At 56.4% G+C, this 27,593-nt stretch overlaps 3 protein-coding genes across 5 annotated transcripts; all 3 read right to left on the minus strand.

Moving 5' to 3' along the window:
* Window positions 1-46: 46 nt before the first annotated feature.
* On the minus strand, window positions 47-1,830 carry LOC311619554 (protein C10). The gene is made up of 3 exons (XM_084878104.1): window positions 1,463-1,830; window positions 1,016-1,192; window positions 47-255 (listed from the first exon to the last, which is right to left on the minus strand). Exons 1-3 carry the CDS (start codon window positions 1,512-1,514, stop codon window positions 104-106), a joined length of 381 nt encoding a protein of 126 aa, XP_084734230.1. The 5' UTR covers window positions 1,515-1,830; the 3' UTR covers window positions 47-103.
* Window positions 1,831-2,795: 965 nt separating this feature from the next.
* Window positions 2,796-15,242, minus strand: ATN1 (atrophin 1). Of its 2 annotated transcripts, none has more exons than XM_084877954.1 (10): window positions 14,735-15,242; window positions 9,885-10,078; window positions 9,611-9,748; window positions 9,330-9,443; window positions 6,801-8,776; window positions 6,434-6,656; window positions 5,216-5,912; window positions 4,014-4,157; window positions 3,512-3,692; window positions 2,796-3,338 (listed from the first exon to the last, which is right to left on the minus strand). In XM_084877954.1, exons 2-10 carry the CDS (start codon window positions 9,909-9,911, stop codon window positions 3,305-3,307), a joined length of 3,534 nt encoding a protein of 1,177 aa, XP_084734080.1. In that variant the 5' UTR covers window positions 9,912-10,078; window positions 14,735-15,242; the 3' UTR covers window positions 2,796-3,304. The 2 variants fall into 2 exon arrangements, with proteins under 2 accessions (XP_084734080.1, XP_084734079.1); XM_084877953.1 differs by having other exon boundaries at window positions 6,801-8,779; window positions 14,735-15,241.
* A 3,802-nt stretch (window positions 15,243-19,044) lies between these two features.
* On the minus strand, window positions 19,045-27,488 carry ENO2 (enolase 2). 2 transcript variants are annotated; one of them, XM_084878032.1, is made up of 12 exons: window positions 27,418-27,488; window positions 26,276-26,375; window positions 25,160-25,255; window positions 24,956-25,014; window positions 24,611-24,680; window positions 24,001-24,134; window positions 23,532-23,754; window positions 21,802-21,999; window positions 20,794-20,995; window positions 20,412-20,520; window positions 20,190-20,248; window positions 19,045-19,936 (listed from the first exon to the last, which is right to left on the minus strand). In XM_084878032.1, the coding sequence occupies exons 2-12, from the start codon at window positions 26,358-26,360 to the stop codon at window positions 19,867-19,869; spliced, it is 1,305 nt and encodes a 434-aa protein (XP_084734158.1). In that variant the 5' UTR covers window positions 26,361-26,375; window positions 27,418-27,488; the 3' UTR covers window positions 19,045-19,866. The 2 variants fall into 2 exon arrangements, with proteins under 2 accessions (XP_084734158.1, XP_084734159.1); XM_084878033.1 differs by lacking the exon at window positions 27,418-27,488 and adding an exon at window positions 26,874-26,896.
* Between the last annotated feature and the right edge of the window lie 105 nt (window positions 27,489-27,593).

The raw sequence follows: 27,593 nt of genomic DNA on the forward strand, positions 1-27,593 counted from the left end.
GGCCAGGAGGTGGGCTTGTTAGGTCACAAAAGAACGACGCGGAGAATAAATCACAGGCATGTTTATTATCCACCGGGACACCGTCAACAGGGGAGGCCAGCTCTCAGGAGGCAGCGACGCTGCCCCCTGACGCAGGCCCGTGTGGCGGCAGTGTCATAGGCGGCAGGAACAGTGCCTTCAGCTTGCCCGACAGGCTGGCAATCTCAGGATCCTGGGCTTCGTAAGACTTGACCAAGCGGGCAAACTTCAGGACACCTGCAAGGGGGAGGGGATTCTGAGGTCAACCCACATCCCCAGGGAACGGAGGTGCTCAGAGGAGAGGGTAGCGTGAGCATGAGTCATTCACCAGGTAGCTGTCTGCAAAACAAGGCACACAAACGGCCTCTGCCTGCCCCGGGGGGTTGAATCCACCACTTTCTGGTCTACACAGAGCACAACTATGATAGATGGGATGCAGGAAATGGAAATATCCCGAAGCACTGAGCTTCTCCCTATTAGGTGAGCAATTTTAGCCATTTAGTCAGAGGAATCCAAAGTATGAACACCCAGGAAAGACCCCATATCTGTAACCACAGCGCACGAGGGCCATGGGGTAACTGGCCTTAGGTAACAGTTCACACCCTTGGGGAATACCATGAGCTCATTAAAGAAACTCGACCTCCAACCCTCATAAACAGGGAGCGGCCGCAGCACCTGGGAGGGGCTGCGGAAGCTGCTAGTGTGCAGACTAAACGCTTTCAAAACGGGATTCAGGTCCAGCTCTGCTGCGACGACCCTCCGGCGCCTAGTTTACTACAAGAACATGTTTCCTCGTCTCAAAATGGGACAATAGTACGAATGGTAACTACAAAATGCACTCAGGACTTCACCTGGCACACTTCAGAGTAGATCCTAGGCTCTCCGTGCCAACGCTATTAGTCGGATCACGGCTGCCTCCGTGTGGCGAGAAGGGAGACGACAGCTCCAGGACACAATGAATCCACACCTTTCTCCCCAACCAACCCTGCCGACCCACCTTCCCCGTCGCAGCTGAAGCCGTAGGCCTTGATGACCTCCTGCTGGATCTGCGTGGCCACGGGCAGCACGAACTGCAGCATCTTGCCCATGTCGTTGCACGCGTTGTCCCGGGCCTCGTCCATGCGCACGGCGTTCTCCGGGGCCGAGAACGCCTGGATCACCTCGGCCAGGACCACTGTGCGGCCGGTGCAGCCCAGGGCGGCGTCCCGGGGGAGGCGTCCGGGCACGGCCGGCAGGCCCAGCCGACAGGGCGGGGAAGAGGACAGGGAATTAGTGGGCTGACGCCGCGGTAACCCGACGAACACGGCCCCGAACCCCTCGCTCTAGGGCACCCTTATCGGAGGAGGGAGGAGGGTGGTACCCCGCGCCCGTCTCCCTATCGCCCCCCGCCGGCCCCCTCCTCCGGCAGGCGGCCCCCCGGGGACGGGGATGCTGTGCGGCTCACCCTTGGCCTGCTCGGCGCTCAGGGCCGCCGCCTGGGCCGAGGCGGACGCCATGGCGCAGCAGGAGCGGCACGTACGGCCAGACCGGGAACGTCCGGGAGGAGAGGGAGGTCTCGGACCGGTTCTCCGGGCGGCGGGGGCGGGGGAGGTGTCAGCCGCAGCCGGAAGTCGCTCGTGCGCCCCCAGAGCACCCCACCGCGCCCCCAGGAGTTGGGAATATCAGGGGTGTGTGTGTGTGATGCTCTAAGAACTCGCACAATCGCACCCGCCCGGGTTTCTAGTCGTTCTATTGTTTCCATGAACTCGCTTTGGGGGAGGGCCTTCCGGTCGAGCCGGAAGACCTGCTGGACAAATTCAAAAAGAGCTGTAAGCACTGCAGGGCGGGCCCCGGAGAGAACGCGCAGGACCCGTGGACTCCGGTAAGGGTGAGGGTGACTCACAGCGGACTTTCCCAATCCCCCCCGCTGCACAAGCAGCGAGGCGCACCGCCACTTTCGCAAGGAAAAACACCGTTTAAGGGGCTTATCCGTGTGCACGCCTAGGGTTTGCAAACGTTTGATGCGAGCGTATGCAAATGAGATCGATGCTGATTGGCTGAGAGAAGCAGGTCACACCTTTTGGTTTTTAAGAACGGAGACAATGATTTGCAGCAGTAAAAGCTTAGAACTGAAACAGCGGTCGCCCTTTGAGAACGGGGCCTTGTGTAGGAATGTTGAAGCGTAATGCCTTCCAACTTCTAGGCGTTTGAAATGGTCAGCTACTCTCTTCTCAAACCACAGGGTAGACTCCTGGGTTGTAATCGCTTTAATGTTGAAACAAGGCTCTTGGAGCTCTGCTTCATGTCTCAAAGTATTCTACAGAAAGGATTCAGACCGGTTCTCCTAGCTGTCACACCTCAGCACGGCAGTGGTGGTTCAGTGGTTAAGCATGGACCTATGAACCAGCCCAGTCCTGAGAAGACATGCCCGGTTACAGGCTCATGGGGGAGTTGGGGGGTGGAGTTTGCAGGAAGCAGCCATTCAATGATTTTTCTCTCATTGATGTTTCTATCCCGCTCTCCCTCTCCCTTCCTCTGAAATTAATAAAGTATTTTTAAAACAAAACCCTCAGAAGTCAGTATTTCCTAGACCTGATCTTGGCAGAGGCGGGCCTATCCCAGGCCTCCAGCATCCTAATGGGAGAATCCTTTTCAACTGCCCAGGGTCCCTCCCCCCCCTGTTCTTCAGAAGGCCCATCCCTTCCAACTTCCCAGTCTCTCTGGAGGTCCCCCCAAGTAGCCAACTCCCCACCTCTCTGCTCCCCCTCACAGCCCGCAAATAAGGAGTCACAGCCATCTTCCTGGGGAGTTGTGGGGACGTTTTGTTTGGTTGGTTTTGGTTGGGATGTTTTTAAAGAGCATCATATAGATATTTATATATATAAATTATTAATGTGGGGCAGGGGCAAGGGGCATACATTGCAGAGGGGGCGCGCACACAGGGATTGGGTAGAGGCAGGGGTGGCACACAATGCTACGCAAAAACAGCCACATCTAACAGATGAAATAATCACACCAACGGGGCGGGCGGGGGGTGGCCACGGGCTGGGCTTGGGAGAGGGAGAAAGCAGGGGGACAAAAAGAGGGACCTGGTCCAAGATACTGTGCGCTTCTGCCCCCACCCCCGCCACCTCCCACCTCTGCACACCACAGGAGCCTCGGTTTCCCTTCTGTCTCTTCCTCCCTCCCTCTGCCCAGCTGCTGAGGCCCCGCAGCGGAGCAGCGCCGCTCCTCGCTCTGGGTGGCAGGCCGGGAGGGAGACTTCCGAGATCCAGATGCACACTTGGGTGTTCTCTTGATTGCAGGCTTACAGTGGCTTGTCACTTTCCTTTTTCAGGTGACTAGAAGTAGAACAGAGATATGTGACTGAGGCCAAATCTGACCTGACCCCTCTCCCAGAGGAGGGTGGAAGAGGGGATCCCTCTCCCAGAAGACTACACCAAGTTGTACCATGCCTACACCCCATCCCAGGCTTCCATCCCCTCACTCCTGGCCTAGGGGAGCCCAGTCGTACCTGTAGTAGTCCTCCTGGGCAGGTAGCGGCACACTGTGCAGTGGGTGATGGGCATGCAGCCACTGCTGCTGTTCCAGCGCCAGGCGCTGCAGCTCGGCGGACTGTGCGTGCATGGCCTGCAGCTGGTGAGCTGCTGACATCGGGGCAGAGAGGGAAGCTGGCAGGTCCCGGTAAGGAGCAGCTGTAGGCAGCAAGGGCACAGGGCAATGAATGATGACCTCCTCTGAGCCAGAAGATAACCAATCACTTTACATGCAGAGGAAACTGAGACTAAAAATGTTAGGTAACAGCAGTCTTGAAAAATGCCAGTGGTGGAGTTAGGATTCAAACTTCTCAGCCTGGCAATAAACCTATGCCTCTTCGGTGAAGCTACTCCCATCCCCAGCTCCTCTGGGCACTTCCTAACCCATCCCCAAGCCCAATCAGGCCAATCCCACCACCCAAATTCCTCCTCTCTGCTCTTCTCTTATTGACCTTCCCTACCCCCAGCCTCCATCCTTACCAAAGAGCTGGTGGCGAAGAACTTCATTCTCGTGCAGAGGGTGAGGAAGAAGGGGGTTGGGGAGGGTCCCAGCTGGGTAGGGTATCCGGGTAAGGTGAGACCCTGAGGCCAGAGGGTCAATGAGAGGGTGCACTGAGGCAGACGCTGGAGGGTAAAGAAGAGGAAGGTGTCACCAGAAGGCAGGTTTGGGGAAAACCATGCATGTAGTGAAGGGGTCCAAGCCTAGGGGGAGAGGTGGCAAATCAAACACAGGGAGATCCAGAGTGGAATAAGGAGCATAAAGGACAAGTATAAGATGCTAAGGGAGCAGGGACATACTGATGGACAGATTAGAGTTATCAGAGGGGTCTGAGGAAAAGGAAAGGGAAAAGTAGTCTGCTTAGAGGAGATGAGAGGATAGAAAGTTTAGAAATGAGACAGAAAGAGAACAAAGGTTAACAGAGAGAAAGCTCAAGGGAGGTTAGAATGAACATGTGTGTATGGTTAGACTGGGCAATAAGAAATCCAGTGAAACCCTTGCCGGTTTTGGCTCAGTGGCTAGAGCATAGGCCTGCGGACTGAAGGGTCCCAGGTTGGATTCCGGTCAAGGGCATATGCCCAGGTTATGGGGTCCATCCCCAGTAGGGGGCATGCAAGAGACAGCCGATCAATGATTCTCATTTTTTATGTTTCTCTCCCCCCCCCCCTTCCTCTCTGAAATCAATAAAAATATATATTTTTAAAGAAATACAATAAAAGGACAGTAAGTAAAGCTCATTATCACCTATGATGCCCACCACCACAGCTACAAGGCTCTTTCTGAAAGGCACAGAGATGGGGAGGAACACAAAAGACCTGCAGCTGGGAGGCGAGAAGATGGCAAGAAATCACAAGAGCTGAATCCAGAGGAGCAAGAAAACAGGTATGTGAGGGCCAGGGGAAATGGGCTGATGGGCTATGACGGCAGAAGAGCAGTGCTCTCTCAAAGGGACCCAGCTTTGGCCTCTATCACGGGTGGGACACTAGACTGAGATGGTGGGGATATGGGGAACAGTCTCTGTGGCAAGGCTAGGGTATGAGGTGACAGGCTAGTGAATGACAAGGAAGCACTTAAGAGAGAGAGCTCATGCCAGACTAGGAAGGTCCTGGATTGAGGAACAGAAGAGCCCAATCACTTGCGGGGGGTGGGAGGGGGGGCACGCCAAGGAAGGAAGGAGTCTCACCTGCATGGATGGCATCCTGCTGGTGAAGGTGCAGGTGAGAGTGGATGTGGGAGTGCTGGTGGTGATGGGGGGTCACATTGAGCATCTGCAGCCGGGCCAGTGGGTCATTGCCCAGGGCTGCCACCCTTTCTGCATGCTGCCTCTCAGCTGCCAGGCGCTCTGCGTAGGACATATCAGGCCGCAGGGCTGGCCCTGCAGCCAGCGCCAGACGTTCTCTCTCCAGGGGCCCCAGACTCGGATGAAAGGGGAAAGGGTGCAGGCCAGGGGGGCCAGGCTGCAGAGCTAGGCTTCCATGTCGGGGGAAGGGATCCAGGCCGGGCCCAGGAACCCCATGTAGGGGTTCCAGCTCACTGGGCTTCACCTCAAAGCCAGGCTTGAGGCGGTCACGGAGGTCTCTTTCTCGGGCCTCCCGCTCCCTCTCCCGGGCTGCTGGGTCACTGCTGTACAGGGCTGGGACGTTGTAACCCAGGAGTCCCGGGTCCACTGCCCCCAGGGGCACGTAGAATGGATGGTTGCGATTGCCAGGAGACATGACGTGAGGCCGGGCATATTCACTGAGTGTGCGCAGGGCTGGAGTGTCAGGACCCAGGTAGGGGGGCACTGTAGCCACAGCACTGCCCGGCTCAAATGGAGGGCGATGGGGCACTGGGCCAAGAGATGGGCACTCCACTGGAGCACGGCCCTCCTGAGCCAACTTCTGTGGGGTACAGGGAGAAAAGGAGTCAGAAGAGCAGCCTTGTAAGATGGTGGCCAGGCCCTATCTGCTGTGGCTCAGTTGGTTAGAGCATCATCCTGTCCACCAAAAGGTTGCAGGTTCAATCCCAGGTTGGGACATAGGCAGAAAGCAACCCACCATGCTTCTCTCTTCCTTCCTCTCTCTAAAAATCAATAATAAAAAAGATGGGCAATCCTGAGCTGCTAGTTTATCACAGCAGCAGAATGCCAAAATACCTCGTCTTATTGGAACTCAGCCCACCAGAAACTTCCCTACCCACTTCTCCTGAATAGCAGCTCTTCTTACAATCCACAGGTAGTCTGGCCTGAGCCCACCCCCAAACCTGGCATCCCTCTCCCAGGAATTCTTTGGGCTCCATTTCCTGGGCTGCAGTACTTCCTCCCCTCCAAGAGGTGGCGCAGTGATCCCCCGCCCCTTGAGCCTGCCTGCGCGGCGCACTGGGAACGCCGGAAGGCGGGAGGCGCACGCCGTGACGCACTCACCACGCTCCGCTCCAGCTCGCGTTCCTTCTCGCGCTCGCGCTCCTTCTCGCGTTCTCGCTCGCGCTCGCGCTCCTTCTCTTCGCGCGCGCGCTGTTCGGCCTCGCGCCGCACCTTCTCCACCAGGTCGGCCCGCTTCTTGGCCAGCTTGGAGCCCTCCAGGGGCACGAAGTACAAGTCGCTGCGCGCGCACGAGTTAAAGCCGCGGTCCAGGTGTTTGTTGAACCTGTGGGCGCAGAGGCGGCGCGCACTCAGCCCACCGGCTGGGCGGCGGCGGGCAGGGCCCGCAGTACTTGACACAGCACCGTGTGAACGCAGCCCCCGACCCGCCTCCCCCGCTCTCCGTCCTCCCCCGCCGCGCCCCACTCACCGGGCTGACTGGCTGGCGTGGCTGGGCACGTCCACCACCTTGGGAGCGGGGGAGGGGCTGCGGGCCGCGGGCACCGGGCTCTCGGGGGCCTCATACTCCTCAGCCGGCTCCTGTTTGATCTGCGAGGCGTTCAGGGGCGGCCCCGAGGCCAGGCCGGCCGGCTGCGGCAGGGAAGCCAGGCCCGAGGGGCCTGCTGGCGGCAGCGGCCCCGGCCCCACGGAGGGCGAGCCCGGCTTGAAGGTCCCAGGGCCTGCGGGCGGCGAGGTGCCTCGGTAGCCCGGGGGGGTCCCCGTTCGGAAGGAGGGCGGGGACCCCGGTTTGTATCCCGGGGGCGTGGCGGTCTTGTAGGCCCCTGGGGACGCAGCCCTCTTCCCATAGGGCGCGGCCCCCGGGGGGGAGGCCGTCTTGTAGCCCGCGGGCGAGGACGCCACTGTGGCGATGACTGTGGAAAGTGTGGCCGAGGAGGTGGTGACCGGAGGCGCTGGCGGGAAGGGGTAGGGCGCCCCTTGGGGGCCCTGGGAAGGAGAGGGGTGCGAACACGGGTAGGACCCTTGAGAGGACGAGGAGCTGGAGGAGGAGGAAGAGGTTGGGGGGCCACTGGGGCCTGCCTGGCTGTAGGTCCCCTGGCTGTGAGGTGGGGGCAGGTGCGCCGGCCCTGGTGGGTAGGGCCTCATAGAGCCCAGGGAGGGAGACATGGCATAAGGGTGCGCATGGTGGGCATTGCTGCTCTCCAGGGGGTGGGGATATGCCCCGGGGGGAGGGGGCCCAGAGTTCCCATGATGCTGCTGCTGTTGCTGCTGCTGTTGCTGTTGCTGGTGGTGATGGTGATGTGCTGGGGCTGGTGGGTGGGCAGTGGACTGGCCTCCAGTAGGAGGGAAGGGGCCAGGATGGGCATTGTTGGCTAAGAGGCGGCCATAGGGAGGGGGTGGGGGGGGACCCTGGCTCCACACAGCCTGGGATGGGAGAGAAGGCTGAGTGTACTTGGGTGGCTGATTAGAGACAGAGAGACTTGTTGGGGGAGGGAAGGAGTGGGGATAACTGGGCAGCGCTTGGGAAGCGGGGTACTGGGAGGCAGAGGAGGACGAAGAACTGGAAGAGGAGGCTGCTGCAGAGCTACTGCTGGAGGACGAATAAGGATACCTCATTGGCGGGGCGGGGGCAGAAGAGGAAGCAGGGGGCAGAGGGTGGGGTGAAGGAGCAAGAGTGGGGCCCTTTTCTGGGCCAGGAGGAAGTCCACCCATACCCTGGCCCATGGCATGGGGAGAGGGCAGATGCCCAGGGAGCGGCTGGGCTCCCAGGCCAGGAGGAGAGGCTGATGCATTGTTAAGGGGTCTCAGAGCAGGTGGGGGAGGCAGGTTCGGGGTCACATGTGGGAAGGTGGCTGGTGGAGGAGCAGAGGGTAGGTTTCCACCCCCACCTGGAGCATTTGATGGCTTTGTTGGGGGAGCACCACCAGCCCCAGAGCTCGATATTGAAATGGGGGTAGTGGGTGGGGGGTGCTGCTTACCGCCACTAGGGGGCCCCACTGAAGAGGCAGCTCCTCCCCCCTTGGGACCCATTGGGGGTCCAGACAAAACTCCTCCACCAGCACCTCCAGGGTAGAGCTGTGGATGAGGGGGAGGGGCCCCAGGAGGAGCCTGGAACATTCGAGATGGGGGGGGCTCCATGGGAGCATGATATCCAGTGGGTGTCACAGAAGGATGGGATTCAAAACCAGGCTCTGGCTGTCGAGGGTTGCCGTCTGGCGGCGGAGGGGAGGGAGGGAAGAGTGGAGGAGGGTGGTAGGGGCGGGCTGGGCCCTGGGACAGGCCAGAAGACGAGTCGGAGTCATTCTCCACGCTTCCAGGGCTGTAGATGCTGGGGGACGTGCTTCGGTTGTCCTGGTCTATATCCCTCGGGTCACTGCTACCGTCATCGTTGAGGCTCCGCCCATCTAAACTGTCCAGATCCGAGGGGGACTGTGGCCGGGGGAGCTCCTGCTGCAGAAAGGGAGGCTGTTTTCCCCTCTGCCTTTCCGTTCTTGCTTCCCCTAGATTAGGGGCCTCCTGTGCACAAACTCATTTCCCCCTCACAGCACACCACTGGGCCACGGTGTGACCAACACGCCCTTTCCTACCCCCTCTGGATCTCACCCCTCTGCCCACATTCTCAGCTGCTCCCTAGCAGCCCCTCCTTGTAAAACCCTATTCCTTCTTCAGGTGTCCCTCTCATCTCAAGCACCTTCTTCCTATCCACAGCTAAACCCAAATCCCTGTCCTCCACCAGCTTACATCCATCCCCTTAACTCCTTTACCTCTAACATCCCAGAAACCCTTGGTTCTTCTGCATTTTTCTTATGATTTATCTGTTCCTTCCACTAAGACTTCTCACCCTTAACCTCCTCCTCCTTCCTGAAAATCAGGACCTAGGAAAGAAAGGCTCCTCCTTTCTCGTATCCCAGGTGAGAGTCAAGTGGGAATCCTGAGTGAAAGGAAGTGAGGGGGAAAGAACAGTCAGAAGCTGGTCAGGGTGCCCGCCAGTGTCCCCTACCTCCGTTTTGGTCTTCTTTGGTGCATTGGTCTCTTCACTTTCACTCTCCGAGATCTCCTCACTCCGGCCCTGCTTGCTGACCTTTGGGGTGGAGGCTTCCTCTACTCGTGCCTTCTGTTAGCGAGAAAGAGAAAATTCCTGTCTCAGACCTCCCAGATCTCCACCATTACCCTCTGCCAGAGAGGAAGTTCCCCCACCACACACACACACACACACACACACACACACACACCCCAGCCCCAGCGCCTGGGCCACCGTGGGAGGACCTCAGGACGGGATACCTTGGCTGTCTGCCTAGACTTCTCAGCTTTGCCATCACTGCTGGACGTGCTGACCCCTCCAGGGGAGGCCCGGCCCCTCGATCTCAATTCTTCCCGGGGCCCAGGGGCCTCTTTCTTCCGTCCACTCCTCATTGACATCTGGAGGAGAAGAAAAGGTTTTTTTACTCGACATCTAACTTCAAGACGTGCCTTACTGCCGTTCTCTCTCTCCAGGCCGTCCCCGGAGCTTCCCTGCCCCTAATCTTTCATGCCCCTCATTCAAGCTGTCACTCACTGAATCTTTATTCTGTCGTGTCTTCATTCTTCAGGCTGTGGAGACCCCATTCTCCTCTGCCTGGGCAGCTGAATACAGAAACTTCTCTGCTTCACCCCAAGTTCCCCACAACTGTGGCCTGGGAGGCAGGAAGCAGGATCTCCAAGTTTCCAGTGTCGGCACCTGGAACTTGCAGGATCTGTTTTCACTGAGGCCTGTTAGAAAAAGACCATCAAAATGTCCAAATCGGGGAATAGAATCTGAGGGGGTTACCCTTGTGCTTGTCAAGGAACAGCAAGTGCCCTACTCCTAGGCCTTTTAGTCCAGAGTACAAGCCCTGGCTGGTCTGGCTCAGCCGATAGAGCATCATCCTGAGAACTGAAGGGTCCCAGGTTCCCAGGTTCGATTCCAGTCAAGGGCACATACCCGGGGTTGCAGACTCAACCCCCAGTAGGGAGCATGCAGGAGGCAACTGACCAATGATTCACTCTCATCATTGATGTTTCTATCTCCTTCTCTCTCCCTGAAATCAATGAAGATATACTTTGAAAAAAAAATTAAAAAGTACAGGCCCCACATGGCTGGCTTGCCCCATGGTCTATCCAGCTCTCTATAAGTGAATTACAATATCATCGCTGGGGAAAACAATAAAACTCAAATATATCTATGAGCCCCAATTCAGGAGATGATACTATTTTACCCTTCATGATCCCTAGGAAATATCTATGCACACACAAAAGAACATCAAGAAACAGAGCTAAAGTATTAACTTATTTATTGAGTACCTTCTTTATGTCAAGCCCTCACACACACAATATTTATAACCAACCCTGAAAAGTAGGTGTCCTTATTCCCATTACATAAGTGAGGAAACAGGCTCAAAGATTTGTGATTCTGACTTGCCAACTTCTGTGATGAGCATACAGTGAGGAACCAGTGACAGCACCAAAATCAAGCCCACCTCTCCCTGACTCCAAAGCCCAGGTTCTTTCTTCTATACTTTATTCTCATCAGAAGTTGGTTGAGATAATCCTCAAAAAATCTAGATCAGCCCCAGAGATTTGAAAATACTCTTTTTTCACATCAGAGTGAGTAGGAGAAGAATGTCCCATTCTACAATGCAAAAGAATGCAACCCTACCAATCCCAAAACAAAAACCTACGTAGCCCCAAAGCGCAGAATTTCATTTTTGAGAGCCTCAGAGAGTCCCCCCTCTCTGGAGGAAAAGGCAGGCCTTTCACTTCGCCAATGAAATCAGTGAGTACCCAAATCAAATGGGCGAGCTATCCTCTCACTGGGCTTAGACATACACCTCCTCACACCCTATCTATATCTGTATGTCTTTATCTAAACAGTCAGCTATTTTCATTTGCATTGGTTTGTACTTCCTGCTAAGTGTCATGTCTTTCCATACTACCAACCATAGGATCTTTTGAGAGCAAAAATACTATTACCTTGCTACTGTTTTCTTCCTTTCTATATCCCCCACTGATGTCACGTATATCTGGGTGTTCTGTTTTTGACCCCTAAACCCACTAACTTTGTAGGTCTTCTTGGATGAAGTGCTGCTGGCCTCAGTGGGAACAGAGTAAGCTTACCTGCGTGTTCTGAGTTAGGAGGCTTCGCTAAGGTAAATGGCATTTCCACCTTCTAGATCATATTTTCCCCAAGGAATACGAAGTAATTACTTCTCTCTCACCTCCACTGAACCATACTGAGGCAGGTAGTAAGGGGTGAGCCTAACCTTTCCAGGAAACTTAATAAGAATTTATTTGAGCCAAAACCAGTTTGGCTCAGTGGATAGAGCATCAGCCTGTGGACTGAAGGGTCCCAGGTTCGATTCCAGTCAAGGGCATATACGTTGGTTGCGGGCACATCCCCAGGAGGGGGGGTGCAGAAGGCAGCTGATCGATGTTTCTCTCATATCAATGTTTCTAACTCTCTATCTCTCTCTCTTCCTCTCTGTAAAAAAATCAATAAAATATATTAAAAAAAAAAAAAAGAATTTATTTGAGTGAAAAATAGATGGACCACAGCCTCAGGTCTTCTGAACTTACAATGGATGTTCGGCCCAATAAACCAACCACTTCTCTTCAACTATAACTATTAGCATATTTTTGTTGTGTAGACTGATTTTAAAATACTGTCAACCCAAGAAATCCAAATAAAAGCCAAATATCGAAAGGGGAAAACAATCTTAACAGAAGCACACAACAAGGACTATGACTATTTGTGACGGGTATGTCTTTGCAAGCCCCTCTAGAGAAGAGCCCCTCTCCCTCCCAGCACCAAGTCAGTCAGCGAGGGCATCCGAAAGGTCACGGAAATACTGGAATGTACCTGAGCAATGCCAGTGTGCCCCTCCCCATACTTCAACGTTTAAAATCAGCTGAAATCCACCCTGGCTGGTGTGGCTCCGTGGATAGAGTGTCAGCCTGTGGACTGAAGGGTCCTGGGTTCGATTCTAGTCAAGGACATATGCCCGGGTTGTGAGCTCAATCCCCATTGTGGGGCATGCAAGAGGCAGCTGATCAATGATTCTCTCTCATCATTGATATTTCTCTCTCTCCCTCTCCCTTCCTCTCTGAAAACAATAAAAAAAATTTTTTTTAAATAAAATCAGCTGAAATCTGATAAAATAAGCAATGAGTAGCTTTGAAGGAAAGCAGTCATTAAAAGATAGGTAACCCTGGGGGAGGGAGGATTGGGGAGAGAAATTAAGGTTGTATTTATGTATCTGAACCAGGGGCATGTTTTAACACCAGCAAACTAAGCTACACTCCATCTCGCCCTAGTGCCAGTCACTGTAACTACCATTCACAGGGCACTTACAGCACAGCTCATTCACCATCATTGCTTCACTGCAAAAGGAAAATGATAAAGACCAGATTGGGAAAGTGGAAAAGTGAGAAATAGGGAAAGAGTCTCTAAGTAAAAACAGAAAAATAAATTAAGGGATAAATACGAGAAGGATGTCCGAGGGAATACAAAAGAGGCACAAGGGTTTTCGGGAAAAGCTTGAATTCCAGCCCCCATCATCATTCCAGATCTACCAGACTCACAAACCGGTCCAAAGTGACACCTAAATAACAAAGCAGCCCAGACCAGCAGGTGACAATGCACTGGCTCAAGCCTCCAGAGAACCTGGGATTGTCAAAGGGCCTCAGACAGCATCTCATCTCTACAACCCCTTCCCCTGACAACCAAGCGGAGGCTCAGAGAAACAGAAGTGACTTGCCCAAGGTCATGGACGTACAGCCGGGACTAGGCCCAGGCCTCCGGGTCCAGGTATAGAGTATTTCCACCCTGGCAGCCCTCTCCCCTGGGCCACCCTACCTGAGATGGGCATGGAAAGCCCAGCCATTCCTACAGATGGGAGGAATAGGTCGAAAGTTAGCTGAGGAAAGGGGTCACTGTGTCGAAAGAGGGCAAGTCTGATCTGGGAGGAAGACTCAAGCTTAAGAAAATGGACGAATATCAGTGCGAAGAAGCAAAAAGACTACTGTATACAGAAAATTCCTAAAAATGAGAGAGGGTCAGGAAAAAACTACGGAAAGAAGGCATAATGAACAGAGCATTTCCATGCTCCCACTATGCCTTCGGGGAGGGGTTTGGAGGAACACCGAGATGTCAAGATGGAGGGAAAGCCTACCCACCAGCAACACTAGAAACATTCTCCAAAACCCAGACAACAGCCCCAAGGACATGCAGAGCCGAAGGCTGAGGTCCACTCAGCATGCCGAACCCCCCCACCTACTGGACATCCCACTGGATCGTTACCATGGCAACAAAATGACAGACCCTGGCCCTCAAGAGTCCATTTCAGGGGTCCATCCACCAGCCACTCCCCCTCCAGTTGTCAAAGCAACTCCTACTTCCCTGTGGCACCCTCCTGGAAGAAAGCCTAAGAGTCCTACCCCGGTAAAAACAAGCCCATGCACAAAGGGAACCCCTTGAGCTCAAATAGTAATGAAGACACCCCACCCACCCACCTACCGCCCGCCCGCCCGCCCGCCCGCCCGCCCAGGAAACGGCAGCGAGAGGGGCAGTGGGGTGCGCTGGGGCCCTCAAGGTGGAGGGACAACTTGTCTGAAGGGCCTACAAGATGCCCCAATTCTCTTCTGTTCCCAGCTCCCAGAAACCCTTCCTCCCCAACTCTTCCGTCGGGGTTCCTCTCCCCATTAGTTTTAGGGTGACCCACACCACCGGACCCCAACGTGCTCCTCGCCAAGGAGTAGCTATGTCTGAAATTGGGAGGGGGAAAAAGGGAGGGGGGGAGGACAGAGGTGACCTGACATAGAGGAAAGAAAACTGAATCACAAAGGCATTGCCTTCCCAATCCACCCAGGAACACCTGGGGGGGGGGGGGGCTTCTCAAAGGTGCACCCCTCCTTGGCCTTTCCCCAGGTTCCATTCTCCTCCCTCAACAGCCACATCCCCCTCTCCCCCACCACACCCCTTCCCCACGGCCCACTCCCCAACCCCCGGCATCCCTACCCCCCACCCCGTTTGGGCTGGGAACCCGGTCCTGGGCCTCTGGGGCTTTTCCCGGGGACCGTATGTCCCCCGCCCCCCCCTCGCTGCCACCTCGCCTTTCCTTTCCGCCTTCGCCCCAAAGCCCCCAGGCACCCCTCACCCCCGCCCCCGTCCCGGCCTCGGCGCCTCCGGACCCCCCCACCTGCCCGATCCTCCGGGTACCCCGACCCCGGCCCCCGCTCGGGGCCCACCCGGCTCCGGCCCCAGCCCCAGGCCGCGGCGGGGGGCCCGGCCGGGAAATAACAAATGGAGGCGGCGGCGGGAGGGGACGGGGTGGGGGAGGGGAGGGGAGCGGGCCCGAACCCGGGCGTGCCGGCCCGGGCGGCGGGTCTTACCTGGCGGCAGCTCCGGGCGGCGGGCTGGTTCCGAGCGGGGTCCGGGCGGGGTCCGGGGCTCCGGCGCCTACGGGGGGCGGCGGCGGCCGCTCCCCGCCCCCCTCGCCTCTTCCCGCTTCAGTCGCCGCCGCGACGACGGCGGCGGCGGCCCCGACCCCCCCGGAGGGCGGCCCCCATCCCCCTCCCGCCAGCAGCCCGCCGCGGCCCCCGCGCTAACCGGCCCGCTCTCCCGTCCCTCCCCCGAGCCGCCGCCGCCCGCCCCGGCCCCGGCCCCGCGGAGGCCTCGCCCGCGGCGCCCGCCCTCCCGGCGGCCGCCCCCTCGCCCCCGGACCTCCCCAGGCGGCGGCCCCGATAGTCCGGCCCGGCCCGACGCCGGGCTGCGGGGAGCTGGGCGGCGCGTCCGGCGACTCGCACAGGAAAGCGGCGGCGGCGGCGGCGGAGGGAGGGAGCGCGGGAGGGGGTGGGGAGGGAGGAAGAGGGAGAAGGAGGGAGCGCGGAGGAATGGGAGAGGGGCCGGAGGGAGACGCCAGGGAGGGAGGGAGGGAGGGAGGGAGGGGGAGGGAGCGGCGGCGGCGGCGAGGAGGAGGGAGGGGATCGGAGGGGGAGGCGCCGAGCGAGTTGGCCCAGACCGAGGCCGAAGGGGCCCAGGGTGCGGGGAGGGGTTCGCCTGGGCGGAATGCGGGGAGCCTGCGGGCCTTGGCACCGGGGAGGGCCTGGGAGGGAAGGGGCTGGGGGTTGTGAGAGTAGATTTGCTAGAGACAGAAGTTTGGGGGCAAAGGGGTTTGTGGCAGAGGTGGGGTGGGAGGTGGTGAGGCAGAGTGGGGTGACAGGGCGAGATTGGGAAGCTGGAGCTGCATGGGGGCCTCGGGGGCAGTGAGTGTGTGACAAGAAGAAAGAAGCCTGGGAGATGGCGTCTGTGGCAGACATGTAGGGGGAGGTTGGGGAGGCAATTATGAGAGAACGGGATGCAAGTTTGGGGTCAAAGGTGGGGAAGAAATTGAAAAAAATGGAGACATGTAGGAGGATGGGGTTTCTGGAAGAGAGCAGAGTTTGGAGTTTGGGGGTGACTGGTGTTGGCAAAAGAATAGGAAACAAGAATTTGGGGGTGATGAAGAGAGAGACAAGTTCAGAGATGCCAGCTCGGAGAAAGGAATGCATGAGAAACCTTGGAGGTGACAGGGGTGGGGCCAGGAGCAGTTTCTGGAGGTGAAGGGTTTCCAAGAGAGCTGAGGATTTTGATTGGCTAGACAAAGTAGGTAGAATGGAGGGGGTGCGGAGGGGGTGAAGCTTGGGAGGATGTGTAAGATAAGCAGGGCCTTTGATGGCCTAATGGAAGAGGGAAGGTCGGGATGCAGAAGACAGGAGAGGGGAAGGGAAAGGAAAAGGAAGTGAAGAAATGGGGAGGGCAGGCTCTGGTGCAGGGAAGAGATTAACTCATGGGAGTGGGCCACCTTCCTCAGGCCCTCTGTCCGGTGGTGTCTCCTTTGAAGTCATCACTGTTACTTGGGGCCCCAGGGAAGGGATGGAGTAGGGATTAGTCTCAAAAAGAAGCCAAATCCCCAGGTGCTCCGCTCCCAGATCCCAATCATTCTAATGTGGAGACAACCCCCCACCCCCACCGGCGGGAGGCGCTTTCTCCTCCCTCACTGTTCCCCAGGAGGGCAGCCTCCACACTGCCAGTCTGCCGGCCATTCCCAGTCTGCGGCCTGCAGCGCCCCCAGCAGTCCACCACCAGTGTCTTCTTCTGGGCTGGCTCCCTGCCCCGCTCCAAGCAGCAACATCTCCCAGGACAAAGGACACCAAGACACTGGTTGGATTTTGGCAGCCGAGATTGCCAGAGAATGGGAGGGAGGCAGGCTGGGAAACAGGAAGAGCTGGGGCTGGAGTCTGGATTGGGAGCCCTCGACAGCTCTCCAGATTTGGGGTGGGGGTAGGGGACGTGTGCGGCCAGGACAGCCAGAGGCCAAGGGTGGGCCCTCGATGGCAGGATCCCACCAGCCTTCTGGGAAGGAGGTTGGCTCTGTATCAGCTCCGTAGATTTTGCCTCATATTTCCTTGGGCCGGGCTCAGCCAAGTTCTAGGAATACCCAAAAGCTCCAGCCGGATTCTAAAGCACTGGGGACCCTGGACAAGAGGTTTCCTTGGCCTAGGAAAGAATCACACCACTCTTTTGTCTCTTCAATTGATTGATACTTTACTACCCCATGCCCACCTTCCTTATTCCTCAGGGTCCTCAAGGGCCAAGGCCAACTCCCCCTCCTAACTGCCTGCCCCCCCCCCAGTACCCTAGAATAGCTCCTGCTCCTCCCCATCTCCCATTCGCTCCAAGACTCCTCCCCCCTCATCCCCCTCCCTATTGCATTTCCTCTCTCTCTCTCTCTCTCTCTCTCTACCTCTCAGTTTAGTCTCCCACTGGATCCTGGCCGCGGCCTTTTCCAATTCCCTTCCAGGCTTCATTCTATCTCGTTTTTTAACCACTAAGGGATGAATTAGGATGGTGACACATCTAAGCCTGAAAGAAAAACTTAAGCATAGGTAGGAACAGAAGATGGGGAGAGTCAGAAGAAAAGCCAGGGTCTCTACCCTCCAAATCCTCCCTTACCTGAGGGCCAGGCTGACAATTCAGCTTCAGGGAGCATCACACACACACACACACACACACACACACACCACCACCACCACCCCTCACCCCAGCTCCCTCTCCAGCCCCAGCCCCCCCAGGACCCACTGGTCTCCAGGCAACGGCACAAAGGGAAAGTGGAGAGAAGGGCTTGGGAAGCCCAGGCAGAGCTAGCTGTAACTCAATCTACCCAGTACCTGGCCCGGACCTGGGGGGGTGGGGAGGAGGTAATGGCAGAGAAGGTGATATAGTGAAGAGGGAGAAAAGGGGCAGCGGATAGAAAATGTGGCTCCAACCAGAATAGGCCTGGTTAGTCCAGGAGTTACTAAGGAAAAATGACTCCAATGCACCCCAGAGAAAACCAAGAGGCACAAAGGAAAGTATAGTGTGCCCCCAAGGGAAACAGAGAAGGTGCCAGGAGACTCAGGAGAGAAGGGAAAGATGAGATGCCCGCACTGAAACGAAGAGGCACGGAGGAGAGGGTGCAAGTTCTCTGAACGGCAAATGGAGGACGCGTCGGTGACACAGGAAGGACAGGGCAGAGAAATGGGTTCTGCCCATGCGGAACTGGAATCTTCTTGTCCTGGAGCTGGGCAGGATGGCAGAGGGATCCCAGGACCAGGACTCAGAGTGGGAGGGAGGCCCACAGAGGGGACAACCTTGAAATTCCTCCCGCCTACCTTTAGCCAGGCTGCTGGGTGTCCTGCAGAGCCTTGCCTCCCTCTAGTGGCCAGAGCTTTCCACAGCCCCTAGTGTTCAAAGCAGAGGGGGTGCCCCACCCACCCCACCCCCTACCCCCGGTGGTTCCTGGGTTCCCATCTCAGGGCTGGGCCTTCACAGGAGCTGAAGAGTTGTGTATCTTCAGCCACCCACTGGCACCCTACTTGCAGGCTGACTCAGCAGTGGGGGAGTTTTAGCCCGTTGGGCACTACAGCTCCTGAATGTCCAGTTGACTGGAGGCTTTTTCCTCAGGCCCCCTTCTGCAGCCCCTGGTACACCCCTCCCTCCCGGTTGCCCACCTCGCAGGGAACGATGGCCACGCCATGCTGTTCCGTCCCAGAAGCGAACAGGATTTGGTTTGGAGAGGCCCACTATGGGAGCTGCTCTGGTTCACCTTCCTCTGTCAAGGCTCTTCGGCAATCTAAAAACACTTTGGCCACCTTTTCCCAAAAAAGCACATTTTTGGTGATTTTAAGAATTCCTGCACCAGATTAAGAACTGCTCATTTATGCCCTAACTGGTTTGGCTCAGTGGATAGAGCGTCGGCCTGCGAACTGAAAGGTCCCAGGTTCGATTCTGGTCAAGGGCATGTACCTTGGTTGCGGGCACATCCCCAGTTGGGGGTGTGCAAGAGGCAGCTGATCGATGTTTCTCTCTCATGGATATTTCCAACTCTCTATCCCTTTCCCTTCCTCTCTGTAAAAAATTAATAAAATATATTAGAAAAGGAAAAAAGAACTGCTCATTCAGCTGGATCCTGGGGCCAAACTTTTGCTGAGAAGGCAGGGGGAGCGTGGCCCTCACCTGGCTAGAGTGGGTAGGCAATGTCATCATCTTGGCCACATTTATTTGTCTTCCTCCTCTTGTGCCCTCCCCAGCTCTGCTATCCAGTTTCACCAGCTTCCTTCCCAGGACTCCATCTTCTCTCCCCTCGGAGGAACTACAGTCAGACTCCTCAGACACAACAACGCACTGTGATTCAGACTTTAATGGTGCTGCTCATTTCAGTGTCAGAGGTGGTGGGAACTGGAACATGGCATGGTGGGAGCAAGACATTGCTCTGGGGCAGCTGGAGAAAGAACAGGGAACACAGGGCTGGGAAGAGTTCCGGGGAAGAGTGCTGGGCGCACAGCCCCATCTCTGGCCCCAGCAGGCTTCCGTGAAGGGCTGCTACACACAAAGGAACTGCCAGCAAAGGCCCTTTTCTGTTCCCCCTCCGCATTCCAGCAAGACTTCCATCCCAGACCATCTCAGAATCTCAGCCATATGAAATACACAGCCCCCTCCCGTCAGGCCAGTGTTTGGCCCTGGAATCATGAGGAAATGATTAATCAACACAATCCATGAAAAATAAATAAATAACACACTAAGACCTTGGGCCAGGCATGCCCAAGCAGCCAGATCCTCCCTCCACCTCAGCACCAGGCAATGCCTGGTTCATCTGCAACATGGGAAACACGTGGAACAGGCGCAAAGCACCAGTGACACATGGCCCCTCCCTGAACACCTCAGCAAGCAACCCTGATGCTCCTGTCAACAGACCCTGACCATTCTTCCACGGACCCCCTCACCACCCGCAGTCCTGTGGCCCGTCTTCGGGGAGAGAGGAAAGGAAGGAGACGTGAAGAGAGCGGAACCCAGATGGGGAGAGTAGAGACAGCAGGGGTGGGACAAGCCCAGGAGCAGGGCGGCGGGTCAGCCAGGGTGTGTCTGGGGTGAGATATCACAGAGCAGGACAGGAAGGGGGTCCAGGAGGGTGGAGGGGGTCCAAGGCTCCAGGAGAGGAGAGGGCTCACAGCACGCTGGGATTGCGGAAATTGTGTCCGGCAAAGCGAGCTTCGTCTCCCAGCTCTTCCTCAATTCTGAGAGAAATGAGCCAGAAAGGAAATGTCAGGATGCAGGAGGTCTTCAGTCTCCAAGCCCCTCACCCCCCCCGGGGGGCTCCCATGTCCTGGCCCAAGTGTGGGCCTTCTCTGGCTCTCCCATGTGGCCTGTGGGATCCACCCATCAGGCCAGTAGTCAACTCATCTTTCAAAACTGTTCTCTGGTATGGAATGGGGGGCAAACAGAGCTTTTAACCCTGGGCCTGGGCTCCCATTCCCCAGGCTCCCTCACCTCATGAGCTGGTTGTACTTAGCCAGACGCTCAGAACGGCATGGGGCGCCAGTCTTAATCTGAAACATCAGGAAAGATAAGCAGCTCAGTGGCTGCCCCTTCGTTTCTTTAAAGGAAACGTACACTCCCTTGAAATTCCCCTGACACCCTCAGACCCCTGGAAGGAGTGGCCCGCCTGAGCCTAGGACCCACCAATCGCACAGAGGCATCCCTTGCACTCACCTGGCCTGTGCACAGCCCCACCACCAGGTCTGCGATGAAGGTGTCCTCAGTCTCTCCAGAGCGGTGACTCACCATGACCCCCCAGCCGTTCTCCTGGGCCAGCTTGCACCTGTATCACACACCAGCTTTGACCCCAGCCCCTCACACTGGGCACTCTCCTCCCAGCCCCAACGTTGGTCTGCGTTCAGAAACATCTGGAGGGAGGTTGTCTGGGAGGGAAGCAGAGCATCTGTTCGGAACCCAGAGGGAGCAGAACTGAGGGCTGTGAAGGTGACTCCAGGTTCCCTGCTCGCTTCAGCATCTGTGGGCGGGATTAGGCGTAGAGCCCTTGCAAGAGGGGTCCCGGGAAGGGCTGAGCAGGAGAGAACCAGGAGGCACTCACGCTTGGATAGCTTCAGTGACCGAGCCGATCTGGTTGACCTTGAGCAGCAGACAGTTGCAGGCCTTTTCTTCCAGGGCCCGCTCGATACGCTTAGGATTGGTCACTGTCAGGTCGTCACCCACAATCTGTATCCCTACATTGGCTGTGAACTTCGACCAGGCAGCCCAGTCATCCTGGTCAAAGGGGTCCTCAATGGAGACCACTGCAGGGAGAGGGGTGAAGGGGCTGTTGATCTTCTCTGGGGCTCTGTACCAGGCAGGAACCCCACACACACATACTCTGATTCCCTGAAATAGCCAGATCTCCTGGCTCACTGAGCTGCTCCTCCTTGCTTCCCCCATCCCCAAATAAGCCTGCCCTAACGGAGTCTCATCTTGATTCATTCACAAACTTGCAAAAAACAAGGGTTCCGAATCTTTCTCACAACCTATCTGCATTTTCATATTTTCGCTACCAGGAAGTCCTTCCTCATGACTCATCATCATCCTTCATTCTGCAATTCATATCTAAAGCTCTGGAAGAACTGAAGGATCATTCAGTTCCTCATCAGCCTTCTGTTCTATTCACACACGACTTCCAGCTCCATTCAGCATCCACAATTTTATCTATCAAAAATACTGAAATGACTGGCTCCTGGCAGGCCCGATCACCTTACCATCCCTGGTTTCTTCCAAAGCCTTCCCCATGGCCCCAGTAGCTTCAGAGCACATGACTTTAATGAGGAGCTGAAGCAGATGGAACAAATTCATCACAACCTGCACATTTACTACATACAAAGCCCAGGCTCTGCAGGAGACTTCACCCCATCCCTGGCTCTCAGTCCTTCTTAGGATACCCTGGCTCTCGTGTCCCCATCCTTTCTCTTTAGCTACCCAAACTTCCTGTCTTCCCATCCGTCTTCACAAGGTTTCATGCTCCCCTGGCACCTCACGTAGCATCCCATAAGGTCCGGTTACCTGCCTGCTGCTCTCCCCCTGCACTCTCTCCCATGCCCCGCCTTGCTCTCACCAGGATAGTCCCTGACAAAGTCCTGGTAGAGGGATCCCAGCTGGTCCCCAGTGATGTATCGGGAGGGGTCAGCAGGAGACTTGAAATCCAAGTCATATTTGCCATCACGATAAAACTCTGAGGCAGCGACATCCATGCCAATGACAATTTTTTCCGTGTAGCCGGCCTTGTCAATGGCTTCCTTCACCAGCTCCAAGGCTGGGGATGAAACACAGTGAGATTATTAGCAGGGAGGGCGGACAAGGAGGAAGGAGGGAAGGGAAGAAATGAAGGGCAGTGGTAGAGCACTTGCTAAGGAGGAGGCTGGCTAAGGTTCCGGTCAGGGTTATCCAGGTCTGGGAAGAGCAGGCCGTCTTCCAGGAAGGCAGAGGATGCCTTCTGTTAATAACAGTGTTGTTTTGTTGTTGTTGTTTTAATATATTTTTATTGATTTTAGAGAGGAAGGGAGAGGGATAGAGATATAGAAACATCAATGATGAGAGAGAATCATTGATTGGCTGCCTCCTGCACACCCCCTACTGAAGATTGAGCCCGCAACCTAGGCATGTGTCCTTGGCCCGAATCGAACCCAAGACCCTTCAGTCTGCACGCAGATGCTCTATCCACTGAGCCAAACCGGCTAGGGCAACAGTGTTTTTAAATCACTTATTTGGCCGAAACCGGTTTGGCTCAGTGGTAGAGTGTCGGTCTGCGGACTGAAAGGTCCCAGGTTCGATTCCGGTCAAGGGCATGTACATTGGTTGCGGGCACATTCCCGGTAGGGGGTGTGCAAGAGGCAGCTGGTCGATGTTTCTCTCTCATCGACGTTTCTAGCTCTCTATCCCTCTCTCCTCTTCTCTGTAAAAAATCAATAAAATATATTTTAAAAATAAATAAATAAATCACTTATTCGGACTAACTATGCTTCACATATCTGATCTCATTTAATCCTCACAACAATGCTATGAAGTAGATACTGTTATTAGTGTTCCCATGTTACAGATAAGAAAGACAGAGCATGGCCTGGCCGGTGTTGCTAAGTGGTTGGGCATCAACTTAGGTTCAATTCCAGGTCAGGGCACATGCCCAGGTTGCCAGCTCCATCCCCAGTAGCGGGCGTGCAGGAGGCAGCTGATCAATGATTCTTTCATCATTAATGTTTCTCTCTATCCTTCTCCCTTCCTCTCTGAAATCAATAAAAATATTTTTTTTAAAGACAAAGCATGGACAAAATAAGTAAGAAAGATCACCACCCAGTAAGTCTTCAAATCAAAATTCAAAGGCAGGCAGTTTTAGCCTCAGAACCTGAACTCTTAGCCACCACCAGTTTTGGGTTTTGTTTCTATTCTCTATACAGTTTCTCCCAGGGCAGGAAAAAGTTAGAGATCCTCAAGGCCTATGAGGTTGGGGTGAGAATGGGATAGATTTAGAATAGATTACCTCGAGTTTGGTATATCTCATCAAACTGAGAACCCTAAGGAGTTAAAGGCTGGCATGGATCTCACAGGAGACCTGACCACCTTCCAGCACTCCCAGGGGCTCCAGCAAGAACTCCTAGTCACTAAGGAGCCTGGCTGGGCAGGTGAGGACTGTTCTTCCAGGCCGGAATGTGAATTTGCCAGGCCCTCTGCAGCTAGCAGGAGTCAAGGACCATCACCCATACTCCTCAGGACCTGGTTGAGTATGTGGCCCTTCCCAATGGCCCAGGATGAAGTGCGACTCAGCGCTGGGAGTGGGGGTCCTGGGCTCACCCTCACTGTTCTCCAGGATGTTGGGGGCAAATCCGCCTTCATCTCCCACGTTGGTGGCATCCTTGCCGTACTTGTCCTTGATGACCCCCTTGAGCGTGTGGTAGACCTCCGCCCCAAGCTGCATGGCATCACGAAAGCTCTCAGCACCCACCGGAAGGATCATAAACTCCTGCATGGCCAGCTTGTTCCCAGCATGGGAGCCACCATTGATCACGTTGAAGGCCTGGGAGCCACAGACCAGACAGTCACTGAGCATTTTCCTTTCTGCCCCTGGGAGCGTCCACCCAACATCCCAAATTCCACCGCCGCCCCCCCCCACCCCCCGCCCAGCTCCCCAGACTCCGAGTCTCGTGTCCCCATCCTTTCTCTTTAGCTACCCAAACTTCCTGCCTTCCCATCCGTCTTCACAAGGTTTCATGCTCCCCGGACCCCGCCCCTGGGAGATGTACAGGCATGGCGGGCTGCTCACCGGCACAGGCAGGATGAGGTCTGAGTTCCCGGCCAGCTGAGCAATGTGGCGATACAGTGGCAATTCCCGCTCAGCTGCCCCTGCCTTACACACAGCCAACGACACACCCAGGATGGCATTCGCCCCAAACTTGGCTGGGAGATGACAGGAGAAGGCACTAAGCAAAAATGTCCCCTTCCTCTTCTAGCCCTGACACCACGTATAGTCCCCGAAGGAGGCAATAAAGGAGACCCTCTTCTCCTCCCTCCTTAGTCCATTCTCTCCTGAAATATTATAGCAGATTTGGAGCGAGGTGACCGGAAAGGGCAGAGAGCTGTATGTATTTCTAAACATCCAAGATCAGACTATCTCACACCAACTCCCTCCCCTCCATGCTGCAAAGAAGTTCTTCCTCCGTCTAATGGTCTAATGTCTCACACACACACACACACACACACACACACACACACACACAAACCATAGTTAACTCACCTTCTCCTGCTCTGGTTTTGGGAACAGAATGAAAAGTTCACCCTCAGGAAGCTCCCACAGCAGCACGGGCCCCTTCAATTCTTTCTGCTCCACGCATCCCCACCCTCGGCCTCCCCACTTTCTCCTGACCCCTGCTTACATTTGTTCTCTGTCCCATCCAGCTCCAACATCAGGTTGTCCAGCTTCTCCTGCTCTACCACGGAGAGCCCCTGCAGGCAGAGCCACCATCACCCAGGGCCAGCATGGAGGCTGGGCCCCAAGACCCAGGCCCCCTTCACACAGGCTCACAGCCAGCCAGGGTCCAACCAGGTTCCTGTGACAGCGGCCTGTCTGGACCAGGGGGCCTGACCCCCAAGGGAGCAGACAACAGTGAGGGATCATCTTCCCACCCTTCCCTTAGTAAGCATGCCTCCCCCCACCCCTTCCCTGCTCCTCTGGCCCAGGATTCTTTCTCCTGCCATCCCCAGCGGAGAGTGAGCCTCACTGAGCTGATGAGAGCTGGTGCAATGGTTGTGTTGATGTGATCCACTGCCTTCAGGACACCTGAGGAGAGGCAAAGAGGCCAGGCTGGGTCAGGCTGGGAGGGGCCAGAAGGGAGGGGGGGAGGCAAGAAAAGGCTTGGGGACTGCTGTGAGGTCAGAATATAAAGCTGAGGGGTGAGAAGGCTGGGGAAGGAGAGAAGCCTCACCTTTGCCTAAGTAACGCTGTTTGTCCCCATCCCGTAGCTCCAGGGCTTCATAAATCCCAGTGGAGGCTCCACTGGGCACCGCGGCCCTGAAAAGACCTGGGAGAGGAACATGGAGTGAGGAGGGAGAGGAACATGGAGTGAGGAGGGAGAGAGAAAGACAACAGGGACCAGGGATCCCTTAGCCCCCAGCTCTGAACTCCTGCCTGTCACATCCAGCCCTTTCCCCCACACTGCTTCCTAATACACCAACATACACACACACACCCCTTCCTAATTCACCCACATATGTCCACACTGCTCCCCAATACACCAACATACACACACACCTCCCTAATTCACCCACACATGTCCACACTGCTCCCTAATACACCAACATACACACACACCTCCCTAATTCACCCACACATGTCCACACTGCTTCCTAATACACCAACATACACACACACCTCCCTAATATACACATACTATTCCTAACACACACACACACACACACACACACACACACACACACATACTGCTCCTTAATATACACACATATATACACACTGCTCCTAATATACACACAGACACATACACAGCTCCCTAATACACAACTACTTCCTAAAACACACATACACACTGCTCCTAATACATACACACACATACACACTGCTCCCCAATAATAATACACACACTGCTCCTAATACACAGAGAGATACACACAGCTCCCTAATGCACAACTACTCGCTAATCCACACACGCACACACTGCACACACACACACACATAAAAGCAAGGGCCTCCTTATCCACCCAACTGAGTTCCCACATGCACCAGTGGGAACCCAAAGAAATGCAGTTATGCACTCCTATGCTCACACACAGGTGCATACACAAACATGCAGAGGCAGGGTATGTGTCATACACTAAACTAGAACAGGAGGCCTGCCTACCCTGGCTCCCCTGGACAACAGCATCCAACCCCCACAGTCCAGGCCTGAGCCTGACCAGCACCCCACCCCTGCTGGGAATCAAGGGAGCTTCCCCTTAGGCCAGGGCAAACGCAGCACTGAGGGGTGGGGTGCGGGTCGAGCTGGGGTTGGGGTGAGGGCTGGGCTCGGTCCGGGCCAGCTCAGTACCTCTGGCAGTGTAGAGATCCACCTCCACAGTGGGGTTCCCACGGGAGTCCAAGATCTCCCGGGCCCAGATCTTCGTTATCGACATGATGGCTGGGATCTCCTTGGGTGGAAGGGAAGTAAAGGAGAAAGGTAAGAGGCTTAGAGGGGTGGAGCCTGAGACGGTGGGCGGGGCCGGAGGCTGGGGAGGATGGGAAAAGGGTTACCGCAGTGGGTGGGGGTGGGGAGGGGCAGGCCGCTATCACAGAGGGGATCCCCCACCCCTTCCAGGGAGATAGGAGAAGGTCAATGCAGTGAGGAAGGGGAGGTCACTGCAGTGCGGGGCAGGGTGAGAGCCACCTCTGAGGCGGGAGGACGCCGCAGTGAGGGGGAGGGGGCCGCGGTTCCCTCTCCCCTCCGCAGCTTGGGCAGCCGGCTGGTGGGGTTCGCCCAGACCTCCTCAGGGAGGAATGGCTGCCAGGCTTGCCTTTCTCCTTGGAGCCACCAAGAGGGTGGGCAGTCTGCACAGCTGAAGCCTTCACTCAGAGCCCTGTCCCACCCAACTTAACACCCAGCCCCCACGCCCAGGACCCAATCTCCCAAACGTGCGTCCCTCTCCCACCGATGCACAGTGCAGAGGTCTGGAGAGGGTCCTAGGAAAGCCCTCCGGCCCTGGGGGTCTCAGCGGGGAGGGAGGAGGAGGAGAGGCCCGAGCGGTGAGGCCGGGATGGGCCCTTCCTCCCGCCGCCCCGAGACAAATCCTCCCCTCCGGCCCGGCGCGCAGTGGGGGAGGAGGGGGCGAGGGAGTCTAGACTCAGAGGATGCTGCGGAAGGGGAGGAAGACAACCCTTAGCAGCAAAGCCAGGAGGACGTGCAGGATAAAAATGCACAGCCGGTTGCGTGTGATGGGGGGGGGGGGGGGGGGAAGACCCCGAACTTAATGTCCACAGGAGCGGAGATGCAGCGGGACAGGCCAGGGTGGAGAAGGGTTGGAGCCCAAATGAGAAGGAGCCGAGCGGAGCGGGAAGGCAGGGCAGGAGGGAGCGGGGAGGCGCGGGGAGGAGCAGGTGCGCAGCGCCCGGGAGAGATGCGCGCGGCCAGGGGAGCTAGCGGGGGCGCAGGGCCGGGCACAGGCCCGAGGGGCGCAGGGCCGGGGAGGGCTTCACCTCGGGCTGCAGACTCAGCCTGTGGCGGTGGCGATGGCAGTGGCAGTGGCGGCGGCGGCGCAGAGAGAGCGGGAGTGGCGGCGGCGGCGACTGCGGCTCCGGGCGGCGGGCGGGGGGTGGGAGGGGGGCCGGCACCGATAGGGCCGGGCGGGCGCATGTGACCTGGAGCCCCCGTG

This window comes from Pipistrellus hanaki (genome assembly GCF_964339955.1).
Source record: "Pipistrellus hanaki genome assembly, chromosome: 3".
Taxonomy (NCBI): Eukaryota; Metazoa; Chordata; class Mammalia; order Chiroptera; family Vespertilionidae; genus Pipistrellus; species Pipistrellus hanaki.

Excerpts from the sequence above, each read along its gene's own strand:
- ENO2 (XM_084878032.1), bottom strand. The coding sequence starts at position 26,360 with ATGTCGATAACGAAGATCTGGGCCCGGGAGATCTTGGACTCCCGTGGG. Across the intron at positions 25,256-26,275 it reads GGATCTCTACACTGCCAGAG|GTCTTTTCAGGGCCGCGGTG; the intron begins GTACTGAGCTGG and ends TTCCTCTCCCAG. Across the intron at positions 20,996-21,801 it reads CTTTGTCAGGGACTATCCTG|TGGTCTCCATTGAGGACCCC; the intron begins GTGAGAGCAAGG and ends CTCTCCCTGCAG.
- ATN1 (XM_084877953.1), bottom strand. The coding sequence starts at position 9,911 with ATGAAGACACGACAGAATAAAGATTCA. Across the intron at positions 8,780-9,329 it reads CAAAGAAGACCAAAACGGAG|CAGGAGCTCCCCCGGCCACA; the intron begins GTAGGGGACACT and ends CCCTTTCTGCAG. Across the intron at positions 3,339-3,511 it reads GCCCAGGAGGACTACTACAG|TCACCTGAAAAAGGAAAGTG; the intron begins GTACGACTGGGC and ends TTCTACTTCTAG.
- LOC311619554 (XM_084878104.1), bottom strand. The coding sequence starts at position 1,514 with ATGGCGTCCGCCTCGGCCCAGGCGGCGGCCCTGAGCGCCGAGCAGGCC. Across the intron at positions 1,193-1,462 it reads GAGCGCCGAGCAGGCCAAGG|TGGTCCTGGCCGAGGTGATC; the intron begins GTGAGCCGCACA and ends CCGGCCGCACAG. Across the intron at positions 256-1,015 it reads CTTCAGCTGCGACGGGGAAG|GTGTCCTGAAGTTTGCCCGC; the intron begins GTGGGTCGGCAG and ends TCCCCCTTGCAG.